The 23,367-nt window shown below is 38.6% G+C and overlaps 1 protein-coding gene across 2 annotated transcripts; it reads left to right on the top strand.

The window, feature by feature from the left end:
* Positions 1–2,095: 2,095 nt before the first annotated feature.
* MGST1 (microsomal glutathione S-transferase 1) lies at positions 2,096–11,093 on the top strand. Of its 2 annotated transcripts, none has more exons than XM_082756039.1 (5): positions 2,096–2,240; positions 2,567–2,702; positions 4,765–4,912; positions 7,017–7,111; positions 10,073–11,093. In XM_082756039.1, the coding sequence occupies exons 3-5, from the start codon at positions 4,787–4,789 to the stop codon at positions 10,317–10,319; spliced, it is 468 nt and encodes a 155-aa protein (XP_082612165.1). In that variant the 5' UTR covers positions 2,096–2,240; positions 2,567–2,702; positions 4,765–4,786; the 3' UTR covers positions 10,320–11,093. The 2 variants fall into 2 exon arrangements, with proteins under 2 accessions (XP_082612165.1, XP_082612164.1); XM_082756038.1 differs by having other exon boundaries at positions 2,101–2,240; positions 2,567–2,636; positions 10,073–11,088.
* Positions 11,094–23,367: the final 12,274 nt, after the last annotated feature.

Here is a 23,367-nt window from a genome sequence, read left to right as displayed (position 1 = left end):
TCCTTATAACTAGGGGAATTCCATGGTGGTAGGAAAAAAGGTTGGCCTCAAAATTCAAAGACTGGGAATGCATAAGCTTTCTGTTCCAGAAGTGTTTGTTAAGATAACACAAATCAATCTAAACTTGTAGAATCCATAAAACAAAAAAGAGAAATCCAAATGAAACAGTGATTTTTGTAGAATTTCTAGCTGCATTTCTGGATCTCTTAATATCCTCCTTATATCTACTGAAAATGGCCTTTCTCCTGGCATTGTTGTATCTCCAGGTCTGGTTCTGAGAACTGCATATAAATCAGTCACCAGCTTTTCTTCTCAAGTATAATAACGTGAGTTTAGTTTAACTCTGTTTAACTTAGTAGGTTTGCCTTCTTTTTACATGTAAACTTGCTTAAGATAAAGAGGAATATCAATCAGAAAAAAAAAAAAGAAATGATAAAAATAAATATATTTCTATCATAGTAGGACTAATTAGATGATGTAATTGGGATATACTATGTTTTACGTTGCGTACAGATATTTTTGAAAATACAATTTCTGTCTTGAAGTAACAGCTAGGAGCAGCTGAAACATTTCCAGATTTCTAATACATTCCCTAGTAAAGGAAAATCTGAAAAAATTCCTTTCTCTTACCTATTCACATTCATGTGATTTGTTCTGTTGACTTCAACTGAAATACTATTTGCTGTGTCACTAGTGGGAACAAAGGTTGTTGAACCCAGCTCCTACGGCACTTAAAAGCAGTTCCAAAGCTACAGTCCTTGCTCAACTGAGTTTTGCTGTTTCATGCTTAATGTGAAGTCACAGAAGGTCTGCATATACAGGCATGTAACGTGACATGAATCATAGAAGTAGCCTCAATGAACACTGAATATACGTATGCAAGACTAGTTTTTCATAATGATGCAGCTTTAAATATAATATCCCTTTCATCCTTTATACATATCTACATATACTACTTCTGAAATTTTTACTGTGAACCTGACTACATTTGTCTACACCTTCATCACTCTTGTTTACATAATCTACTTAGTCACAAACATTTCAGTTACGAGAAATGCCCTGGAGGTTGTGCCATTTTCTCTGCAGAGGGAGGTTTGAACATCCCATTTCCTTCTTTCATCACATTCTGGTGTGCTGGGATAAGTCCTTGCCCAACACTGAAGTTCCTTTATTGTCAGGTTTTGCAAAACACTGCAATAGCACCGATGGTTTTGCAACGTAAATATTTTTGTCTTTGGTAAAAGTTCAGATCCACCAAAATAACACAGGGGCTGAAAGCACTGAGATCTTTCATAGATCATCTAGATTCTTCATAGATTCTTCAGATCATCATAGATTCTTCAAGATCATCTCACCCAACCATCACCCTACTACCAACGTCACCCACTAAACCATGTCCCTACACACCACATCCAACCTTTCCTTAAACACCCCAGGGACTGTGACTCCACCACCTCCCTGGGCAATCCTTTCCAATGCCTGATTACTCTTTCTGGGAAGAAATGTCTCTCCTAATTTCCAACCTGAACCTCCCCTGGCGCAACTTGAGGCCATTCCCTCCAGTCACTGGTTATCTGGGAGAAGAGGCAGACCCCCAGCTCCCCACAACTTCCTCTCAGGCAGTTGCACAGTGCAGTAAGGTCTCTCCTCCAGACTAAACAACCCCAGTTCCCTCAGCTGCTCCTCATAGGACTCGTGTCCCATGCCCTTCACCAGCTTCACAGCCCTTCTTTTTGGTGCTGTCAGTGTTTTTTCAAGCAAGCTTCAGGACCACTTAGCAGCTTGTGTAACCGCTGAACACAGTGCCTGATGATGAAGTCTGCCTGGGTTGCGATCTTTGCTTTCCCTCCAGGGCTTTAAAAGCCTTTAAGCCCATGAGCGTTCAAACCAGAGGGCTTTCTCTTTTCTTTCTCTCGCGGTTTTCTTCCAGCTAAACTCCCGGAGGGCCGAGGCCTGAACCCTGCCTCAGCAGGGTCACCCAGTCCCGCGGAGCCGCCGGGAGAGCCCCGCGGCCCCCAAGGGGACGTGGCCGCCGCCGACCCCTCACTGGTGGTGGAGCACGGCCCTCAGCCCCCCGGGGGCCATGCTGCCGCCCGGCTCCGGACCCGCCTCCGCCTCCACCGCCGCGCCCGCTGGGGCGAGGCGAGGCGGGGCCCCGCGGCCGGTCGGGGTTCATCGGGCGGCCGCGAGCAGCGGGGCGGCGGCGCCGGGCGCGCTCTCTGCGAGGGGACCCGGGCGAGGTGCGTGGGCGCTGCGAGATGGCGGCGCCGCGGCCGGGCGGGAGCGGAAGGTTCCCCCCCGGAGCCGCTGCCTTCCGGGGCCGTGCTCGAGGACAGGCAGCGGGGTTCGCTCGGGGACAGCCCGGGAGCGGGGCGAGGGGGCTCCTTGGGTACTGGCTGTGAGGAGTGGGGAAATCGCCTCCCTCCGAGCAGCCCTCGGGGCTGGGAGAGGCGTTGGCTGTCCCTCGCCTCCCAGGTTGCCCCCCCGAACTGGGGAGGAGTTGCTCGGCCCGGGCTAAGGAGCACCCAGGGCGTGTTGAAACTTCCCGATTTCTTTCTTTTTAAAGGGCGCAGTTTCTCTCTGGACGCCTGCAGCAGCCGAAGCGTGCTTTGAATTCACAGCTGAGGACGGCACAGGTTTGCTAGGAAGCCCCGTGACTCAAGCGTGGCCGCCGGGGTTTTGTTACGGATTGAGTTTTGAAGGCGGGTTAAATTATCACAGTTTATGGAAGGGGTGGGTGTAGTGTCAGAGCCTAAGGATGCAAGAACAGAGCATATATTTCTGAGAAGCTGGACTTGCTATCACACAATACTTTGAAAAGTAGTGTTTTAACAAATGAACAACAAAAGGCCATCCCAGCTGGTATTTAGCTGATATTAACAATCACAACTGCACAGGGAAGGCCTAGTCTGTCAGCACTGGGACAAAAATCATGTGTAATGTGAATATTAACATAGGTGCCCAGTGAGGGCAACGTGGCTGAACTATCTTCCCCTCTCTGCTTTTAAGAGCCTGTACGTGGGATCCAAACTTTTACTTCTGAATTTTGCATTCCCACCACAGTGTGGTATTACATTTACAGATCAGTCTGCTGATAGTTTTACTAAGCATATCCCTTTAAACCCTGATCTGTTTTACAAGGTAGGGTTTATTTTGGCTTTCCTGCTGATGAATTCTTTGTCTTCAGCAAGGTTTTGATCTTCCCTTTTTGTAGTGAAGACAAGGCCTTGAGAATTAGAAGAAGATAACCCTACAAGTAGGGAAAATGGATAAATGTGGTATAGTTCCAGCAGGTAGGATAAAGAGACATTGGTGAACAGTTTTTCATGACTTCACGTAGTTCCTGGATGTGTTTTTAATATGGCTTTCAAATTCAGTGGGGGAAAAATGCTCCAAAGCCACAGATTTACTTTTTTTTTTTTTTTTTTTTTTTTTTAAATCTATAAACCATGCATACTTTTTGCTGTGATACTAAGTTAAAAATGACAGTGTCTATTTATTGCTGAGAAAAATCTTTGCCCAGTTGCTGGTTGTTTTCAGAACTGCTGAGCTGCAGTGGGAATGGAAAGAGTTGCTCCGAGTTTCCCATAATCCCTAGACCCAGTGCTTGGCCCAGTGACCGAAGCACTCTTTTGTGAAGGATAAAGGAGGGAGCAAAATCCCATCCCCACATCTAGACATGTTTAGGCAAGGCTAGTTTTGCATCACTGAGAAAACAGCTGCTTACCTCTGTCCTGCCCACTTCTCCACCAAGGATGTACCTTCAGCACAAGAGTCTTGTACTGTTCGCAGCTGGTCCAGTTTCCCTTGTTTGGTTGTAGCTGGCAGTGACTACATGCTGAAGGCAAAATGAGTGAATGTTAGATCTGTACATAATTTTAACTTCTTATTGTTAAAATATTATAGGAAATTTTGAAGCTATCTGTGACAAAAAAAAAATGTAATTTTGTTTTGGTCTCAGAATGAATGAAGTACCTGGTAGTTAAGAAATACTAGTTATATGAATTCCTACTCACTAAATGCATGATTAAAGCACCTGGTGAGGCAAAAGCCTTGCTCTGTGCAGAGCACAAATTGGATGTGCAGGTGGACATGCTTTTCATTTTATATGCATTCAGTCCTCAAAACTTTCTTAACTTGATGGTGTTGATAAAAGATACCGCCTCCATGAGATGGTGGGTTTGGTACAGCCTCACTGGAAAGAGTCTTCATTAGCTTAAACCTCCCTTGATAAAAGCATAAATAGTTCTCTGCTTTTTGTCATTACAACTTAATCTTTGCCCGTGAATCATGCTAAAAGCAATTTTTAAGAACTAGGTCTCAAAGGAAGAAAATGCATGTTTAACTCAGTTTGATCACAAGTTATTGCTGGGTGGGAAGATATTGGCTAGTTCGAAAGCTGAAATGCAATTATAATTGCGTAATTTTACAAAAAAAGGTAGGCAATACTAATTTTCCTCTTTAAACACTCTAGTACATATAGTATGTCATCACACTCTTTCTATCCTGGTAATTGCTTAGGGAAATTCACTAGTTCAAACGACTTGGTCTAAAATTGGCTTTTGTTATTTGGAAAGTGTACTAAGTATTTTGCTAGTAAAAAAAAATAATAATAATTTTAAAATAATATTTTGAAAAATATTTTTTTCAGAGAGCCAAAGTTGTGTTGTCACTGCAGTGATGCTAAGAAGAGCTGTCTTGTCAGTCTTGTTGTCAGAACTTCGGGCTTCTCTACTGTTAGTCTAACTTCAATATTTTTTAAAGGTCATCAGTGAGAAGTGGAGAAATGGCTAAACTTACCCAGCTAATTGACAATGAAGTCTTCCGTGCCTATGCTACCTATGCAACTATTGTTCTCCTAAAAATGATGCTAATGAGTCTTATAACTGCATACTTCAGAATCACGAGAAAGGTAAGAAGCTGGGATTGTTGTCTGATAGAAGAGCTTGAAATCTGTATTGAAATAACAGAGATATCATAGGCATCTCTTTTCTTTTCACCTTTCAAATACAGGTGCTTATCTTTCTTTTTTGTTTTCAACTTTCTCCTCTTTCCCTCCCCTAGTGATAGACTGGATTTGGCCAGCTGGTGCTTTGTTGGTATCAAATGGAGAATGTTTTTAACCTAATTGTGAGATATTTATGAGACTCTCTTACAGTTGCATTTGACTTATGCTACTCTCCTAAAACATATCTATTCCTTTTAAATGAGAAGTTTTCAGAACTGTAATTTCCACTGTCTTGTGGATAATGCTGGTGTCCAGGCTACCCAATTTATAAAGCAAATAAAACATGGTATGAAGCTGTGTTAAGTGAATAACCAACCAGTAGAGTCAGAGAGGGTATATGAGTTACATATGTATGCTTCTATAACCCTTTCATCCAGTAATTTCAAAGCTTTTTACATTCCCTAATTGTTTTAGTCTTCCCATTTCACAAAGGTCGTTTAAAAAAAAAAATCATTTTCAAAAATGAGTGGCAGGCTGAAAGTTTACTTGGATTGATGGATAGCATGGATAAGTGTATGAAAGATTGAGTGAGGATTACTAAATAATGTAGAAGCTGCATCTAGCATAGGAGAGGGTGCCCATGGGAAGCATTGCATTGTGTTTGCCATGTTCTTGGTGATCTCTAGGTATCTGCTACTGGCCACTCTAGGAAACGCTCGGTCCTGAGATGAAAGAGCCCTGGGTTTGCCCCATATGACTGTTCTTGTGAGATCTGCTTCTGCAAGACAGCATGTGCTTCAGAGAGTTTGTTGCAGTCCCTTAGTTGAAATGCTGCTTTTTATACCTGCTGGATGAAAGAGAAAGCAGCTCAATTATTCTGTTGTTTGTGATGTTACACAGTACCTTTGAGGTCCTAGTAGCATGGCGTTTGAGCAACTGCTGATTTCAGATGGTTCTCTAGGTCTTTGGCACAGCTGAATGTTGAGTCCAGTAGACCACACACACTCACAGGTTCAAAATAGAACACAGATTTCTGTGATTTCTTTGTTGTAACCTTATTTCCTTTTGCTCTAGAAGCAGGTCAGCTGTATGATCCTATATGTAGATCTAATGAAGTCCTATATTAATGTTCATACTGTATTGTGTTCCATGTGTGTGCAGATGGCAATAGGACTTTCATTAATTTGAGGTAATTGCTTTTCTTATGATGGAGAGTAATATTAAAAACAGATAAGTACTTTTCATTTCTTGTTTAAAACGACAAAAAAAAAGTCTTTAAAAGAAAATAGACTAATGAAGTATTAAGAGAAAGTGGAGGAAAGCAGTGGAGCAAGGGAAGGTAGAGTGTTGCTGACACTGTTAATGTCTCCAGAATTTTGAGGCCAAAGATATTTAACAGTGAGGGATCAAGGCTGCCTTAGAAAGCAATCATGTACCTCTTAAAATCTAAATCCTATATAGCATGAACAGTTCACAGAATGCATGTATTACTACATCTCGGCAAGGAGACATCTACTGCAGTCTGCACCAACTGAAGTGAATGATGTTTTCAAATGATATCTTAAAGTATTGGAGGTAATAAAGGGTCATATAAGTGGTAAAATTTGTACCTAAAAGGAAAGGGATCAGTGTATTTGGTAATAACGAGGATGGGAGCGGATGCTATTCTTGTATAGACTTGCAAAGGATCCAAAAGGGCTTTCAGATAATCTGTCAAGAATAGTGAAGAGAGTCTTAGGCAGTACAGACACTTCTACCTTCCATGTTATGATGTTCTTTCAGGCCACTGGCATTGCTTCAGTCATCTGCTGTGTTTGTCCATGTTATAAGAAGGCATCATTTACATGCATAAATTATGTTAATTTGTCAGGATACATGCTACACGTGGGCTAGGTTCAAGAAATTATTTTTCTATTGAATGATGTATTGTCCCCTGTGCTTTTAACTGCAGGTGAATTATGTGGGGTTACAGGGGCATTAGTAGAGAGCATATCTTTGTATGAAGCTGCTTTGACTAGAAGCAGCATCCTTGCATCTAATGTCTCTTTTGTGTTTTTATTTGAAATAGGCATTTGTTAACCCAGAAGATACAGCATCATTTGGTAAAGGCGAGAGTGCCAAAAAATACCTGCGGACTGATGCAGATGTTGAACGCGTACGCAGGTAATGCATGGGAGTCTTTCAAAAGTTACTTTAAGTAACAGAATCAGCCTAAATCAAAGAACTAATTTCATCGCATTCTCTTTGGCAAACCCATACCTTTTTTGTGTTGCTGTTTCTAGTATGTTTTATGTTAATTTGTCCAAATGAACAAACTATTCCGCATTCAAATGGTCAGCATGCATACTACAAGTAATGTCAGTGTTTGGCTATAATAGCACACTCTTGGATCCTGGGTGGATGGGGAAAGTGGTGAGAAGATTATAAAACGTGATTGTATGTTGATTTAGTATAAATCAGCTTTCATTGTATTTCAGCATGAGTTGCAAGAGTTGCATCTTTTACCAAAGTGTAAAGGAAATAACAGGGGGGAAGAGGAATGAAATTGTATTAAAATCATGGAACTCCAGAGTTGTAAAGATGGCATGGTTTGGCAAATTATACTGAGTGGGAGTCCAAGCCTGTGTTCTTTTTGCTGGATTGAACTGGGGTTACTGCCTGATGTATCAGTTGTACGGGAAAGTTGACCAGCCTTCTGGAAGAATACTATTAATAGTATAGCAGTGTGCAACCTGCAGTGTATGTATTTTGTTTTGCAAGATTCATGGCAGATTGTAAAGTTCAGTTCAGTGGGTTAAATGTAGCAGCTTATTTAATTCTGTTTAGCTATTGGCAAAAATTTTCTGATACCAAAATCATAAGATTAGAGATGCTGTTTGATATACCTGTACTAACAAGGCACAGGAACCTTTAATATTCTTAATGCTTTCCGTATCATTATTCCTTAATGAAGCTTTTAGTTTATTTGCTATATTCAAGATTTTATACCAAAAACTTCAATGTGAATGAACAGTTCTCATTAAAACACCATTAGGGAACATCTAGAAAATAAATATCAACTTTGATTTCAGAACAGTAGATCCTTGCTAATGTAGATGATTGTAGTTCCATGAAGGCTAGTATATTTCTGTATGTCTCTTTTGGATTAAAATCTCAGAAAGGAGGGTCTCAGTGGGCTGTAAAAATATACTGAACTTTCCTTTTCTTCCCTTCTGTCATTCAGGGAGTTGTTGTTTAATGTGTTGGTTGTTACATAGAACTGGGCACTTCTTGTTGAAGAGTAATTCCTTTCTGTTTGTAAATTTTAAGAGGACAGCTAAATTGCTACCAGCTTTAGGACCAATTGCCCTTTTAATTCAAATCAGTATGTTAGGAAAATGAGTCACCTCACAGTCTGAGCTACACAGATAGGATTTTTACAAGACTGTATTCTCAAAGCCTGCGCTGCTGTTTTGCAGTGTTTAAGACTTCCCCAGAACTAGTAAGTCAGCTTGTCTCTAGTTACTCCATTGGTGTTAAAGCATCCATTTTTTTTTTTTTTCCTCCTGACAATGATTTTTAATGGATGTTTATTTTCTATTCCAAGCTTCAAGGCAACAGAGAATGCTGGATAGATTTATCATGGCTTCTCTTCTATATAAGTGACTGGAATTTGTTATGTTTATGGGTATGGAAAACATTACTTTTTCACTGTACTTTTTTTTTTTTTTTGGAAAAAAAAAAGCAAAAAACATTTCTGGAGGATATGTTTTCTTGTAATGATACATGAGTTCAAAAAGCAGCTGCAAAACAACACCATGTTCTGTTTCTAGTTGGCAGTGAAATTTGATATAATTAGTAAGGCTTACAAGTTTTTTCAATCAGCAAATTTGGTTGGAATTATAGTTTACCTTAAGAGGTAAAGGGAGCAGGGAAGGTTTACGAAGAGCTGTGGAAGGGTTCAAGATCTGGAGTTCGGTCTCAACACATTCTTAGTAAATTACACTATGGTTTCAAAATTTCAAACGGTTTTCCACTTAGCACTATTTTAGTGCTTATTAGTGAAGAAAATGAACCAAGAGTATAACTGTCAGACTTGTTAGGTGCTAAAAAATAACATTCTTCAAGACGATTGAGGCTCATGAAGTTTGGATAGAATGTTTAATATATAGGGTGTTTCATATTTTCTTTATGGAGACTACAAACTAAGTTGATAGTGTTGGAGTAGATCATGAAGGTCTAATAATGAAGTCTAATAGTTGCAGTTATTGTCATCCAGTTCAATTGATGTTCGTTTGTGAGAGGGTACAGGAGAATTCCAGCTGTTATCACAGAATCACAGAATTGAAGGGGTTGGAAGGGACCTCGAAAGATCGTCGGGTCCAACCCCCCTACCAAAGCAAGTTCTTTAGAGCAGGCTGCACAGGTAGGCGTCCAGATGGGCCTTGAATATCTCCAGAGAAGGAGACTCCACAACCTCCCTGGGCAGCCTGCTCCAGTGCTTCGTCACCCTCACCATGAAGATCTTTCGCATGTTGGCACGGAACTTGGCAAACTCTATCTTGTGACCACTACTCCTTGTCCTGTCCTTGCAAACCACTGAAAAGAGGTTGGCCAAATCCCTCAGTCTCCCACACCTCAGGCATTTATACACACTGATGAGATCTCCTCTCAGTCTTCTTTTCTCCAGGCTGAACAGGCCCAGGTCTCTCAGCCTTTCCTCATAAGGAAGATGCTGCAGGCCCCGTATCATCTTTGTGGCCCTCCACTGGACTCTTTCCAGCAGATCCCTGTCTTTTTTGTACTGGGGAGCCCAGAAAATCTTCTTCCTTTTGTTTTATTCTTGCACGCTATGGTGCCCTCACATACTTCATGTAAGTCCCTTATATTACCAAGATCCTAGAGAAAATATAAGATATTTCATATAGAAGATCAAAAGCATAAAAGTATGGGGGTGCAGCAAGAGAGACCAGAGCGATGTCAGGTGAACGTACATTAAAGTCAGGGCCCCACTGTAGAGAAAGTCAACAGTAGTGATAGGGCCTTAACAATAGCACACTTTGAAGATGCTGAAAAATAATAAGACTTGAAGTGATTTACTTAACAAAATGTAACACTATAAAACAACTTTGCTTTTCTCCCCAGAGGCCACCTGAATGACCTTGAAAATATTGTCCCATTTCTTGGCATTGGACTGCTGTATGCTCTTAGTGGCTCTGATCTGTCCACAGCCTTGCTGCATTTTAGGATCTTCGTTGGAGCTAGGATCACTCACACTCTTGCATATTTGATCCCTCTTCCCCAGCCTGCCAGAGGTTTGTCTTGGGTAGTTGGGTATGCTGTTACCATCTCAATGGCATACAAAGTGCTGAAGACAGCGTTGTACCTGTAACTGAGTTATAGCTTCTGTGTATCATTTGACATTCCATGCAAAGTTTCCAGTGGTGTGTGTTGATGTCTTGAATGAGCCAACATGAGTTTTACAGGGTGATGAGAATTAATTTTTTTAACAGAGGCTTTTCATTCCTGGTTAGAAATACTTATTTTTGGAGGAAAAAAAAGTCCCTCTCTGCATTCACGGGTTGCATTGCCAAAATGTTAGATTTAATGTTCTCTTTGCTATTTGTCAAGTGCTTATAATTCTAAACATACGATGATGCTGTATTGATAGCATGTGTGGTAATTTTCTACAGATGCTCTATTTTTGGCTGTAGCTCTGAAGTCTAAATCAATAAAGATAAGATGAAAAAAAGTGTGTTTGAATTTTTGTTTTCATTTTGACTCTTCTAACTGCAACCAGCAGATAGAATGTCACTATGTATCAGAAAAAGATTTCCAATCATGCAGTTCTTTGAAGAATGCTTACCTTAATAATAAGATGTAGCTGGTAATGCTAGGTTTGTTGTAAAAAAATCTTTGAAATTGTTTGTGTAATCCACTTCGGGATTAAAAAATGCAAACCATTGTAGCTCCATCTCTCTCAGATGAGTAGATTAAAAAAGAGAAGTATTTGGGTTAAACACTATTTAGTGACACTGGTGAAAATTTGAAGTAATTGTTTTTGTCGAAGTTACTTTATACATAGATTTTTGTGACTGGATAAAGTGTAGAGCCTATGTAAATGATCTTTTCTTTTTTGGTTTGTGAATAAATTCAGCATAAAATGAGTGACACTTGCAGATGTATATATCAAGTAATTCAGATGTGAATATATAATTAGTTTGTATGTCATACTGTCATAAATATGTTGCTGATAGGAAATTTTGCTCTTTGCTTATATCTTTCTATGATGTGTTAGTTTGAAATAATTTCCTTAAAGACTCTTCCTGGTCTTTCTTGTTTGTTTTTGTAACCGTGGCTTAAATAGTAGCATGAGATTTCAAGGAGAGAAAATAACCCCCAAAAGACTTTATATCCAGTGTGCTGGTCATTGATAAATTTTAAGTGGCAAGTCAGAGCCCATTGTGTTTGGTTTTCTTTCCTGCCTCTGTACTTCAGAAGCTGTTCTACTACTGGACAGCCCAGAGAAGAGTGGAAGACTTCATTCTGCTGTCTCCGTATGCCACAGGCTTTTCTCTTGGCCTGGGTAAAGTTGTAATAGTGCAAGGCACATCGTGCTGGAGCCTACCTATCTACCCATTGCTGTGGTGAGTCACTGAAGGTCAGACAGTGTTGTGCTAGCCTGTAGCTGAGAAGGCCGATAGGAGGAGTTGGGAAGGATGCAGACAGACTGGGTAAATCCAAAGAAGGGGATTTTTATGTCAATTCAAGGATAGTGTCTAAGTCTTACTTATTAAAAAGAGAAGCGTAGGACATGAAATCAACAAGTAAACATTGATTTACCAGAAATTAAATTTAACTAATGACTGAAATAATGAGGAAGTGGATTCTTTAGAAAGAGGATTTTCAAGAGAGGATGATTAAAAGTCAAACACTGGAATTGGAAGCACGTGTCAACACCTTTTGGGTTACGAGGGCCTCCAGAAGGGAGCAGAACAGAAGCATGGACTTCCATGTTTCTCCTCTTTGCATCTTTCTCTATCACTTGCTGCTTTTGCTGTTTTCTTCCTATATCTTCTTTCTCTATATTAGCTTTTTATGAGAAGTTGAGACCAGCTACCTGGCAGGGTATGACTATAACAAAGTAATGTTGCCTGTCAGCCCTTCCTAGTTTGAGAGGGGCTGGTGGTGGAGGTGGAAGGGGCCAGGCTGGGACCTTGAACCAGGGCCCAAACCAATAGTTGTCAGTTAACCTGACAACTCAGACTGATCCGTCTGCAACTACCCTGCCCTCTTGTATTGTAATGTCAGCATCTAAAGTTGTATTTTTCTCACTTCTTTGTGGCTTGCCTCTTCTTACTAGCATTTAAAAAAAACAAAAACAAACAAACAAAACAAACAAACAAACAAAAAAACAGGAAAGTATCCACCATATAGAGGGATCCGCTTGAAATTCAGCAGAGCTAGCCCTTCCCTTTAACACAAAAAAGGCAGGACAGAATAAGAAACTCACAGTACCAGCTTTCCTACAAAGGACTTCTTAGTAGGCTTTTGACCCCTTAATTTCAAAATTGTTTGGTTCTTAATTGATTAATTTCCAAATTTTTGAGTTTTTCTAGTACACCTGCAGTAACACCAAGGAAGCAGAGGTCTATGCATTCAATTCATTCTGTTGTTTAGTAGTACATTATCTTAGCCACCTAACAGCTAAGTGTTCATAACACCTTACATTTAAAATAGGAGGTTTAGTTAATTAACAGGCATGTTAGGAGGTCAGAACGTTACAAGTGGTCCACAAGGAGGGATGCAGACTAGCACAATGTATTCAGGAGCAGCTTTTAACTCCTTTTGCATGAAGCTTCTGTACAGTAACTTCACTCTAAAGAGAAATATCTGGAACCTATCTTTATTTCTGTGATTTTACATTTGAAACAAAATTAATTTTAAAACCCTTCCATTTGCTCAGTGGTATCAAAGCCTTGAACATATACTCACTATGTGCTGAGAAGTAGAAAAGATAAACAGAAACCCTTAGAAATACCTAGAGTGATTCAATATTATTCTGTGTTTCTCTTGCATTTATTTTAAACCTATATTTTATTTTCCTTTGCTCCCACAAATACCATCTGTGAATCTGGGTGGGGTACAATCTGTGAAATCTGCGTTACCAGCTTCAATGAAACTCTGACTGCCAGCTCTGTGCAAGTTACGTTTGAGTCGTCCTTTTCAAATGGCTCTTATATTGCTCCAGGCCATGCGTTAGAGAGATGTTTCTGTGTCATACCCAGTTGTACAGGTGTATACTTTAAAATGTTAGCACATTTTCAGAACTAGAAAATAAAAAATAAATAAAAAATAAAAATAATATTTAAAAAAAGCAACATTAGTTGAATACACTGCTTATATAAAAATGCTTTTTCACCTTTTAAAACACGTATATGTGAATTTTGGACTGAGCTTTTACCTGGCTCTTTTGTGGTAATCTGTAACTCTAATGAAGCAACTGATTTATCAGCAGGTAGACTACATGTGAGATGGTGAAAGTACAGAAGAGGCTAGACCATAGGAAACTCAAACCAGTGTCTCGCAGGCTTCTTTTCTAAACCTTATGCGTCTTATTTTTACCAGTAATCATAGGTGGCTGGAGAAACTACAAGTTTTCTTCTCTCTGCACATTATTCCTGACATTTTATATTCTTATTTTTGTAAAGTACGTCATGGTTTGAAGTGGCTCTAATATGTGACCGTAAGGTACTTTAAAATACTAGCTGACATAGTTTGATCTAGTTAGTTAGTTTCCTTTCTCAGTGAATTTCGTGGGCTTCTTTGTTTTCAGAAGTGTAAACTTGTGAGCAACTCCTCAATTTAGATTTCAACCCAGAGGTAAATGTTTACGTGACTGTAGACAAGGTTACTTTGTCCAGGTTTTCATGGCTGGAGACAGATGTGCTGTAGGCAGTGAATTGCTGAGAGGGCTGGTGACTGGCGAAGACCTTGGAGCTAGGACTTGCCATCTGAGCACGATTTCATGTCCTGGTGCAACAAAGCAGGTGTTTAAAACTATAAATGATACATTAGATATTTCCTTGAATTTCTGGGAGTAAGTCTGCCTTCAAGGTTTTATTTCAAGAAGCTGGTTCAATGCTTCTGAAAATGATGCCATTGTATGTCATCAAAATGGACAAAAAGAAAAGCTTAGGCTCCTAATTCAAATCTCTCTGGGGTTTTAAAAAATGTAGTCACCCAAAGTCTGTTATGGTCATTACTCCATGCTTAGCGGCATTTCTTCTTAGTTACTTACAGAAACAAATTCAGTCTAGTTTTTTGATGGATGTTGCTTGTAATGTATATCCTTTCTCAAGGCAAAAAATAAAAACTTGAAAAATACCCTTTTAAAAGTAAGTAAAATATTCTTTGTTATTAACCAAACTTTTTAACATGTTTTTCATTTCAAGGCTGAAGTTTTGAGAAAAACTTTTCTATTGCAGTACAAACCTTGTCCTGCCAACTGAGATGGCACATCAACTGCTCTGTGAAAAGTTGTATTGACGTGTATTAAAATACTCTCATGATTAAATACCTCCAGTAGTTGGACACTTAGAAAAACACGTCTTTGTCATTCATTTTAAGTGAAACAAAGTGGTATTAATTAAATTCTGATTTTCAAACTACCAAAACTTGATTAGTAACTCTCACTCAGATTTTGAAGGCTAGAATAGATCATTACTTCCTTCAGCCTGACCTCTAGTGGAAAATATGCCATGGAATGGCTGCCCTTCTGCTGAGGTTAGTTTAATTACAGCATGTCTTCCAGAAAGGTATGTGATCTTTATTCAGAGACATTAGGAAACAAGCATTGATTGACTTTTTCCTTTACCTTGTTTCTCTCTGGAATAAGCACACTAATCTTTAAAAACAGGATTTTATTTATTTATTTATTTTTAAGTCAAGATAGTTATTATATTATTGCAATGCAAGGAGGAATGTGAAATATTTTAAACCGGTGCTTTCATCCTTCAGTGTACCCTGTTCTTCACTCCTGTTCACTCTTGGGGGGAAAAAAAAAAAGAAAAGAGAGAATGTAGAGCCTCTTTCCACATGTACAAAGACACTACTTTTTTATTTTAAAAGTAGGCATGAGAAATGTGAAGTATAATGCCTGAAGTTTTTTCTGTATGTTACTGCTGGTTAAGCACTCTTAGGAAAGTATATTCTGGTGAATATGCTGCACAAATACTTGCAAGGTATGAAGTTGTAACTATGATCCTATGTTATAAATTCTGTAAATAAGAGTATAGTGATGTAGGGCATCACTTGCTAGCCTGGAGTGAAGCATCTTGAAGTGGGTGTTTATAAAAGAGTGGAAAATGACATCTCCAGCACACTTTCTTCAAAGCCTACTGAGGTGTCATATGGGCAGGAGAATGGTGCCTGACTTGTATTAACTAGTCAGCCTCCATGCCTTGACATGGCATTTCCAAATACTGACCTGTGTGCCAGGTGGCTGCTTTTGCCATGGAAACACATTTGAGAGTCGTTTATTTTTATGCCTTAAAGGACGTTATTTTAGTAGTGGCCACATAATCTTCACAACCAAATGCTTTCATCTCTAGTTCTTTGCTGGTGGATCCCAGTGCGCATCACCACTGACAGTTAGCATCTTTCTTTTATTCCACATCTTACATGTGCTAGTGGACTTTTGAGAGAGCATAAGAAGAGAAGTTCCAAGAAGCCTGTCTGTCTGAGAGAGAAAAAAAAAAAAAAAAAAAAAAAAAGGTGTGCGGGGATTTGTCTCATGGGTACTGCTCGTCCAGCGAGGGGGAATAAATTCAGAAGGTAGTAGCAGTTGTGCAGAAACAATGAGGAAAAAAAGAAAGGGAAGAGTAAAAGGAGAGGATTATTTTCATGATAGCTCAGTGCAGCCTGAAGTGGCAGACTCAATGCAGTGCTATTAACTGAAGATTAATAGATTATTCATTCTCAGAGAGGCATGCAGCATTCTGCTTCTTCAGTTCTATTTTATAAGCACACTTTATTATCTCAACTTAAAATAAGTTAATTTTAAGGATGTTTTTCCATGTACATCTAGTCATTATATATCTGTAAAGAGAATTATTAATATCCCAAATCAGAATGGATATGACCTTTGGACTGGGTCAACTCAGTAGCTAATTCTGTTTAATCAGCTGCCTCTTAAGGCACCTTTGTGACACACAGTCCACCACTGTAGGAGATAGGAGTTGACATTATATGATTACAAAGAATAGCCTATGATGCTGCCCCCAAATTAACATCACACCTAGAGCATTGGAAAGGATGACTTTTTTTTTTTTTTTAATGGAAGTTCACATATTATGTATGCTTGCAAATTTATGGGAAAGTCTCCCTTTTCATCCATTCATGGAAAGTCAGAAAAGTCCATCAGTGCAAGGGTGAATTTCTCTGGGAGCTGAGCAGAAGAGGGCTCAGCCCTGTAGGTTGTCCTGTGTTCCTTGGAAGAATTTCTGTGCTTTGCCTCTCTTTAAGCCTCAGTTTCGAGAGGAACTGTAGTGATTAGTGTAAGTGGAACTGCCACAGAAATGCTTGAGATAGGTTAAGTTTACTACTCTTTTGGTATGTAAAAGACCTGTACTTAATTGTGATAAAGCTAGAAGTTCATCTGCTTTGTCTTTTGATAGAAAGTAACACTAAAAAACTCGGTTTTCCGTAACTAGTTTGCAGTTATATTTTAATATACACGACTGTAGCTATATAACACAAAGTTGCTTGTTAAGTGACTTTAACAAAACAGAAAGTAATTGTGGACCATCTTACAGGGCTGCATTTTTGACAGAGAGCAGCTGCCCAGCATCATGCCAAGGAGGATGGGCAAGAAGGTTGCTCCTCATCATCAGTGTCCTTGGTCCATAGCAAAATATGTGCACATTTCATGCCTTAACATACTGATATTTGGCAGGATGTTTTATTATGGATTGTAAGTTCATTGCTCTCCATTCAGACATCTGTATTATGTACTCTTTTTGGGGGTGTCTCTTTGTGCTTAAAGGGCATTTTCATAAGAAAGACACAGTTTGTTACAAATACAGATGCTCTTTGATGCTAAAGTTAACTGGGACTCTGTGGCTAGTGCTACACAGCTCTACTTTTTCTTTCCAGCAGTTAGGAGCTTGCCATTGATCTCTCCTTGTCTTCAGCTAGGAAAAGAATCCAGTACTACTGATCTGCCTCACTAGCTGACAGATGGCTTAATTCACTAATATTTCATGAGCACTTCATGATGATTATGATGAAACGTTCACTTCTAATATAAGTTAGCACTAAATCTTATGATTTTCTCATTTGGTGACTTTTTGGAAATTTTGTTAAACTGAAATTTAATTTTAGTTTCTGTTGGTGTTCAGCCCTTCACTGGAGTTTGATGTATCTGTAGACTTTCAAGGTAAATGAAATTAGTTTTCCTGGTCTTGTCATTGGGATTGTTCTGCTAGTGAAAGCCAGAGTGCAGCTTTTCTCTTTGTGTCTGGAGTTCTGTGGTAGTGTTGTTTGTTTAAGAATTTTTCAATATATAATCATTTAATTCTGCATAATCTGACTTTCTTCAAACAAATTAGACTTAACTTGATTATTAGCTCTCCTTTTGTTTCACTTCATCTCCTGGTTTGCCCAAATGGAGTTTAATGTTAAGTATATTACCATTATAAGATTTTGTAGGTTAGAAAATAATAAAATGAGCAACCTTTTTTTTTTTTTTAATGATTTAATTTCAGTCTTTCCTTCAACTTTTCCTTATTTCCGATGAAAAATAAACTGTTCTCTCTGATCCGTAATAGTCATTGCAGTAGGCTTTTCTTCCCTCTGATGATGCTTAATTTCGTGCATGTTACCACTAGATGTCCCTCTTTGGCTTTTTTATTAGGATTTAGACCTGGTCTGTGAAGAATGGGGTAGCTGTGTTCTGCATCTCTGGCAGATTGAGTTGTAGGCCAAAAAATATTTTGCTAGCTTTAAAGAAGAAATTTGTAATGAATATTAAGGCTAACTACTGTCTCTTAGTACTAAAAAACCTTTATGGGAAAAGTGACCTTTGTGGAAACAGGATATTTAACCCATGGCTGAAGCATTAGAATGTTTTGTTTTATTTTTTAAATTAATACAGCACCAAATAGCTGCAAGTCTAAATTCTTCTATTGAGGTTTCTATAGAGCTATGCAATTTATCTTTTAGTTTTCCGCTATTGGTATTGATAAGTAAATACACTTTATGATTTGTATGTAGCTGTAGGGTAATCTGAGCAAGACTGAGTCTGTTCAAAAACTTGAATTGAGTAAAGCAGAAATAAAACTTAGAAGCTATGTGTATAGATCTAACAGAACCCTGTTACCTGTTCTGCCACAATACCCAATGGAGAGACTCAGAGCAAACATTTTTATTAAAAGTATCTCAGTGGTTACAAAATTTAACATGGGAATTTAAAGGTGCTGTTAAAAATGTTGCTTGTATTTATACAAAACTGGGATGCCCTCTAAAGTAATGTGTGCACAGCAGATTTACTTGTCACACCAAATGCCAGGGAAGTGGTGGGGGGCATCTTTGAGTGATCCACTTGGCACAGAGGTGGAGTACAGTGTCAGCATAATGAATAGGACCTTGCTTGGTAGATGGAAAATATTTTAAATTGAGTTTTTATTTAATGGATTTGAACTTTTCATGCCCAATTACCTTTTTGCTGAAAGAGAACAATAATAATAATAATAATAATAAAGTGCAAAGGTTCAGTTTCATTCTAGAAATGGGGAAATATGCTTGGAGAGCTGTCAAAAGACACAGTCAGATCTCAGGAGCATGGAGCAAGGTAGCTAATGCTCTGCAGCGGATGTCCATCAGCTTCTTTTGTGGCTTTGTATGTCCTTGTCAATGGTAATGCGACACATTGGGATGAGTCATATATGGGGAAGGATAGCAATAAAGAGTTGGTTAGGGTCAGAGAAAGTATGTCCTTGCAAGGGGGTTTATATGATTTTCTTAATTTGTTCAATTAAGTCTTATGTATGCAGGAATTATAGAGAAACCCAGCAAAATGAGGCTAGCAGGATTTAAGAAAACTATTCCTGGACATACAGGAGTAAATCCTTCCTACAAAAAGCTTAATCCATCCTATAGCAGAAATGTAAGGAGGAAGAAGAAAAGCAACAATCCCTATTAAATTTGGTGGGTCTTTTCCCTCTGAAACCTGTTCTCAATGAACTTCAATTGTTGGAGTTTTTAACTCCAGGCACATGTGCATCTAGGAAGAGAAGATTAGCCCAGATGTGTTGAATTTACTCAATAAAAATGTACTTTTAAGAGTGTATGTAATGAATAAGCACACATCTGTATATTAGTTCTCATCACTCTGATATCTGGGTAACAACGTATTGACTACAGACCTGATTCAGACACCAGTAAATTCAATAAAAAGGTTCCCACTGACTCTTACAGGCTTTGTATCTAGACAAGTAGTCTGTATCATATTGGCTTCATTTAATGAAATATGTGCACAATAGAGTCCATGTTAGAATATTTAGTGTCCAGATAATTTTGTATTTTTTAACATCTCAAGGGAAAATAAATAAATAAATAAACTTGTCAGGTAGTTGCCACCCTACTTTAGGTTTAACTCTGCTATAACTACCTCGAGAAGTGGCTGGTCCATTGTTTACATATTCTTGATCACAGCAAGAGCTTTATTGATGGTTGGCCTTTGACTTGGCGTTACTGATGGCTCATATGGTGCAATCCTCAGCAGGGGACATAAGAGAGCACCACTTTAAAATGGATCCTGCTGGCCATGTGGTGCTGTTTTGTTCTGTACACTGCTAAAAGGGACACTGTCAACTTGAAATCTAGTCAATTAAAAACAAACAGGCTAATAGGAGCTTCACGTCTCCAAGTCCTTCTGCCAGTTTCTGTGGGATTACAGTCAAAAGGATCCTATTTTTAACCATATTTTTCTCATTCATGTGGGTGACTTTTATTTTTATTTTTTTTTGTGCATGTATGTTTGTGTGTACAAGTATGAACCATGCTAAAGGAGGTACTGGCTACTTCTCTAACATGAAAATGAATTTGAGTAAACCCAAAGCACACAAATAATAATCTACATTTCTTTTGTGCATTTCATGAAGTAAGAATAAAATGGTATTTTACCTTTAACTCTTCCAGTTACTAAGATTATTATTTTTATTTTTATTTTTGATTTGCATGGAATGAGCTTAGCGGTAGCATAGATAAACTTAGTGCTTTTTTAGCAACCTCAAAAAATACTAGTTTAAAAAATTGAATAGAATTATAAGATCTGAATAAGCATTTCAAAAAATACTTTATGAAACAGACTTTAAAAAATCATTAAAATTCCTCCAATTAGAGAAATCAAAATATTTTCTAAAATGATGCAATTATGCTTACAACAGACACAACAGATATTCTATGCATTACAGATGACATTTAACTATGTCTGTATAAACTCTTTCATCTAGAACAACCCTATCTCAATAGTTCCAACAGTGCTTAAAAGCGGAGTCTGGATCAGCTCAAGAAGGTCTATGTTCAGTCAGCCAGTGGGCTGTGTACTGTGTGATATGCCATGGGGGCCAGGCAGGGCTCATCATTAGGGGACTGATTCTAGGGGCACTGAGTATCATCTGTTTCTATGAACTGCAGTGTGAATTCATGGCACTTTAGTTTGAGTGTGTGGGTCAGAACTATTGATACAGGGTATCTATTGAAAGACCCTCGGGATGTTTTCTGACCAGAGCTCTGGATGACTTCTGGAGAGCTACCCAAGTACCTGTGACAAAAGTAGCACAAACTGTGGACAACACACCACATCCACTGAAGACCAGTGACTGACTGACCTTTGAGATATCACTGCAGAATATACTGATCTCAGTCATATCATAAGGGGCCCATCACACAATTGAAATAGTTTCTCAGCTGTTAATGTAACTGCTGCTTCTCTTTAAGCTCGAATATAAATTTTCTCCCTCCTCTGTTTTGAAGTATTAAAGTGAGACTAGCAGACATACCGGAGAGTGATCTGAGATCCTCATATTCTCCATGGTCTCCATGCTGTCAGTGAACTTGGTGTTGGCAATAGAAGGTCCATTGCAGCCCTGGCAGAGCTGGTTGATGGAGTGGTTAATGATGCAACACTTTTTTTAGTAATGTGTCTCATTTGGACACCACAGCACATCCTGTTTGTATTTCATCTCCTTTCCCTGATACTTTATCTATGTCCACTACTCTTCTGTTTTGACCCAAGGGACTTTTATTTTAATCATTTGCTCTTCCTACCTGAACTTTCTTGTACATACTTAATATTACTTTACTTGGGACTTGAACATATGGAGCAGATATTTTTAATTCTCACAGTTAGGCTTGATTGCTTAAAAGATATATTTTTCTTCTTTCAAAGAAAGCATTTAAAAACTCCTATATTCTCACTGGCTCACCCAGAAGGATATTTAGTGCTGAACAGAAAAGCATACAAAGTGAAACTCTTCTGATTTTTTTTCCCCTCAGCAGGTTTAGTGAATGAAGAAGCCTTATTTAGTGGAGACTTGATGTTTTGCAGCCATGTGAGCTCACTTGGCCCAGTCATGGATCTGTGCTGTGTAGTCCCATTAGGGAAGCACTAAATGCTAGCAAGTAGGTTTTATTATCAGGGCCTTAATATTATGAGAATCTGGTTACAAAACTTCTAGATAGCTCAGACCAAGAATAGCAATTGCTTCTGCTCATAAAAACTAATTTTATGAGTTTTATAATTGGAGCACAAAAGGCCTGTGTTTTATCCCTATCTTGTTTTTGACCAAGTCAGGTAATATCCCTGTTTCTGTGTTTTCTGTCTCCAAACTTCTATTAATAAAAGAATTAAAGCTTAAACAAATAACAGTTACTAACACTGCCTGTATACAAGTTGGCTGAGCTGTAGATCGCACACATGCATGCACACACATGCACTCTCAGACTGTCATGCATAAAGTGAAACATTCAGCTTAAGGTAAGAGAAGAGACATACTGACAAAAGGCCAAATGACAACGAAAAAATTAAATGTGGTACCTTGGACTTGGTATTAGGAAACTTGCTCTACTGTTGACATATGACATGAGCTGGGTCACCTCTTTTTGCTTTGATTTTGTTTCTGTCACCTTTATTCTTGCCACTTTGAGCAAGAACTATATCTTATTATCACTGAGATTTGTGCAGAACCTAGCATAGCAGGATAATGTTTATGGTGGGAGCTGCAAATTTAATTTGTTGCTATAGATGGTACTGTAATGTTAATACGTAATAATAAAGAAAAGGAAATAATAAAATGGTAAACAATGAAAAGAATGGTAGCAGCAAAATGCTGGTGTTTCATACTGTCTAAGAAGAGTTCCCCCTGAGGTGACTTTCAAGCTTGAAGGAGATATGGTGACATTCACATGGTGGCTTTTAAACTGACTAGTACAAGTCTGTTAGATGTTTAATTTTCAGATCTCTTCCACCAAACCTCACAGAGTCAGGGCTGGATCATACCCTACTCATTTCTACTGACCTAATAATTGTCTGTGATGAATACCTGAGTGCTGTAGCATGAGTGCTATAGAAAAAGGCTGTTGCAAGGTGACTGGGAAATCTTGAAATAAGACATGGAAGTTAGCAGATACCTTTCCAAAGGGAAAATGTTCTTTATACAGGCAACCAAGAAGAGTTTGAAGGGAGCATCATGCAGAAGACAAGAAGACAATCTCCACGGTCTTCTCCAGCCTCATCTTGAACAGGCTTTCCTCTCATCTAGCTAGACTCTTTTTTTTTTTTTTTTTTTAAATAATATATATATATATTTAACTTTTAAATAAGTAGTGCTACATGTACTTAGTTTTCTTACATTTTATAATATTGTTGTTTTCAGGTTATGTACTAGTCAGTCCAAAGAGGAACTGAAACATAGTAAGACTTGTGCACAGGCCTCTTTTGAGAGCGTTCTGTAGATCTCCCACTTGAAATTTTTCATTCTGATGTATTTTACTTTGGCCAGAAGTGTGAATGTCAGTATCAAATGCTCCAGCTTTTCCTTGGTTGCTAAATCTGGAAGTGCAATAACATAAATCAGTATTCAAGGCAGCTGGATTTTCTCAAAGCTCCTATTCTGACAGGATAATGCTGACTGATCTTCTATAGTGGCATCAGTAATAACACATTCTCAAAGAACATTTACTGTACAATAAAGGTGATTCTTTAGGATGTTGAGGTCAGCATGTGTCTTCTGGCTTGTCCTACAGTCTCAGTGTTTAGAGTTCTTACATACCATATGGGCTTTGAGTTCCAAGAGAACAAAGAATAAGAGTCTCTCTTTAAGACTTTAAAACTGTACGGGACACGTGTTATCAGCAGACATGCTCTGTAGAAATAT

This window comes from Aythya marila (assembly GCF_965140915.1).
Source record: "Aythya marila genome assembly, chromosome: 1".
NCBI classification, from domain to species: Eukaryota; Metazoa; Chordata; class Aves; order Anseriformes; family Anatidae; genus Aythya; species Aythya marila.
This window is presented reverse-complemented; position numbering and strand designations above follow the sequence as displayed.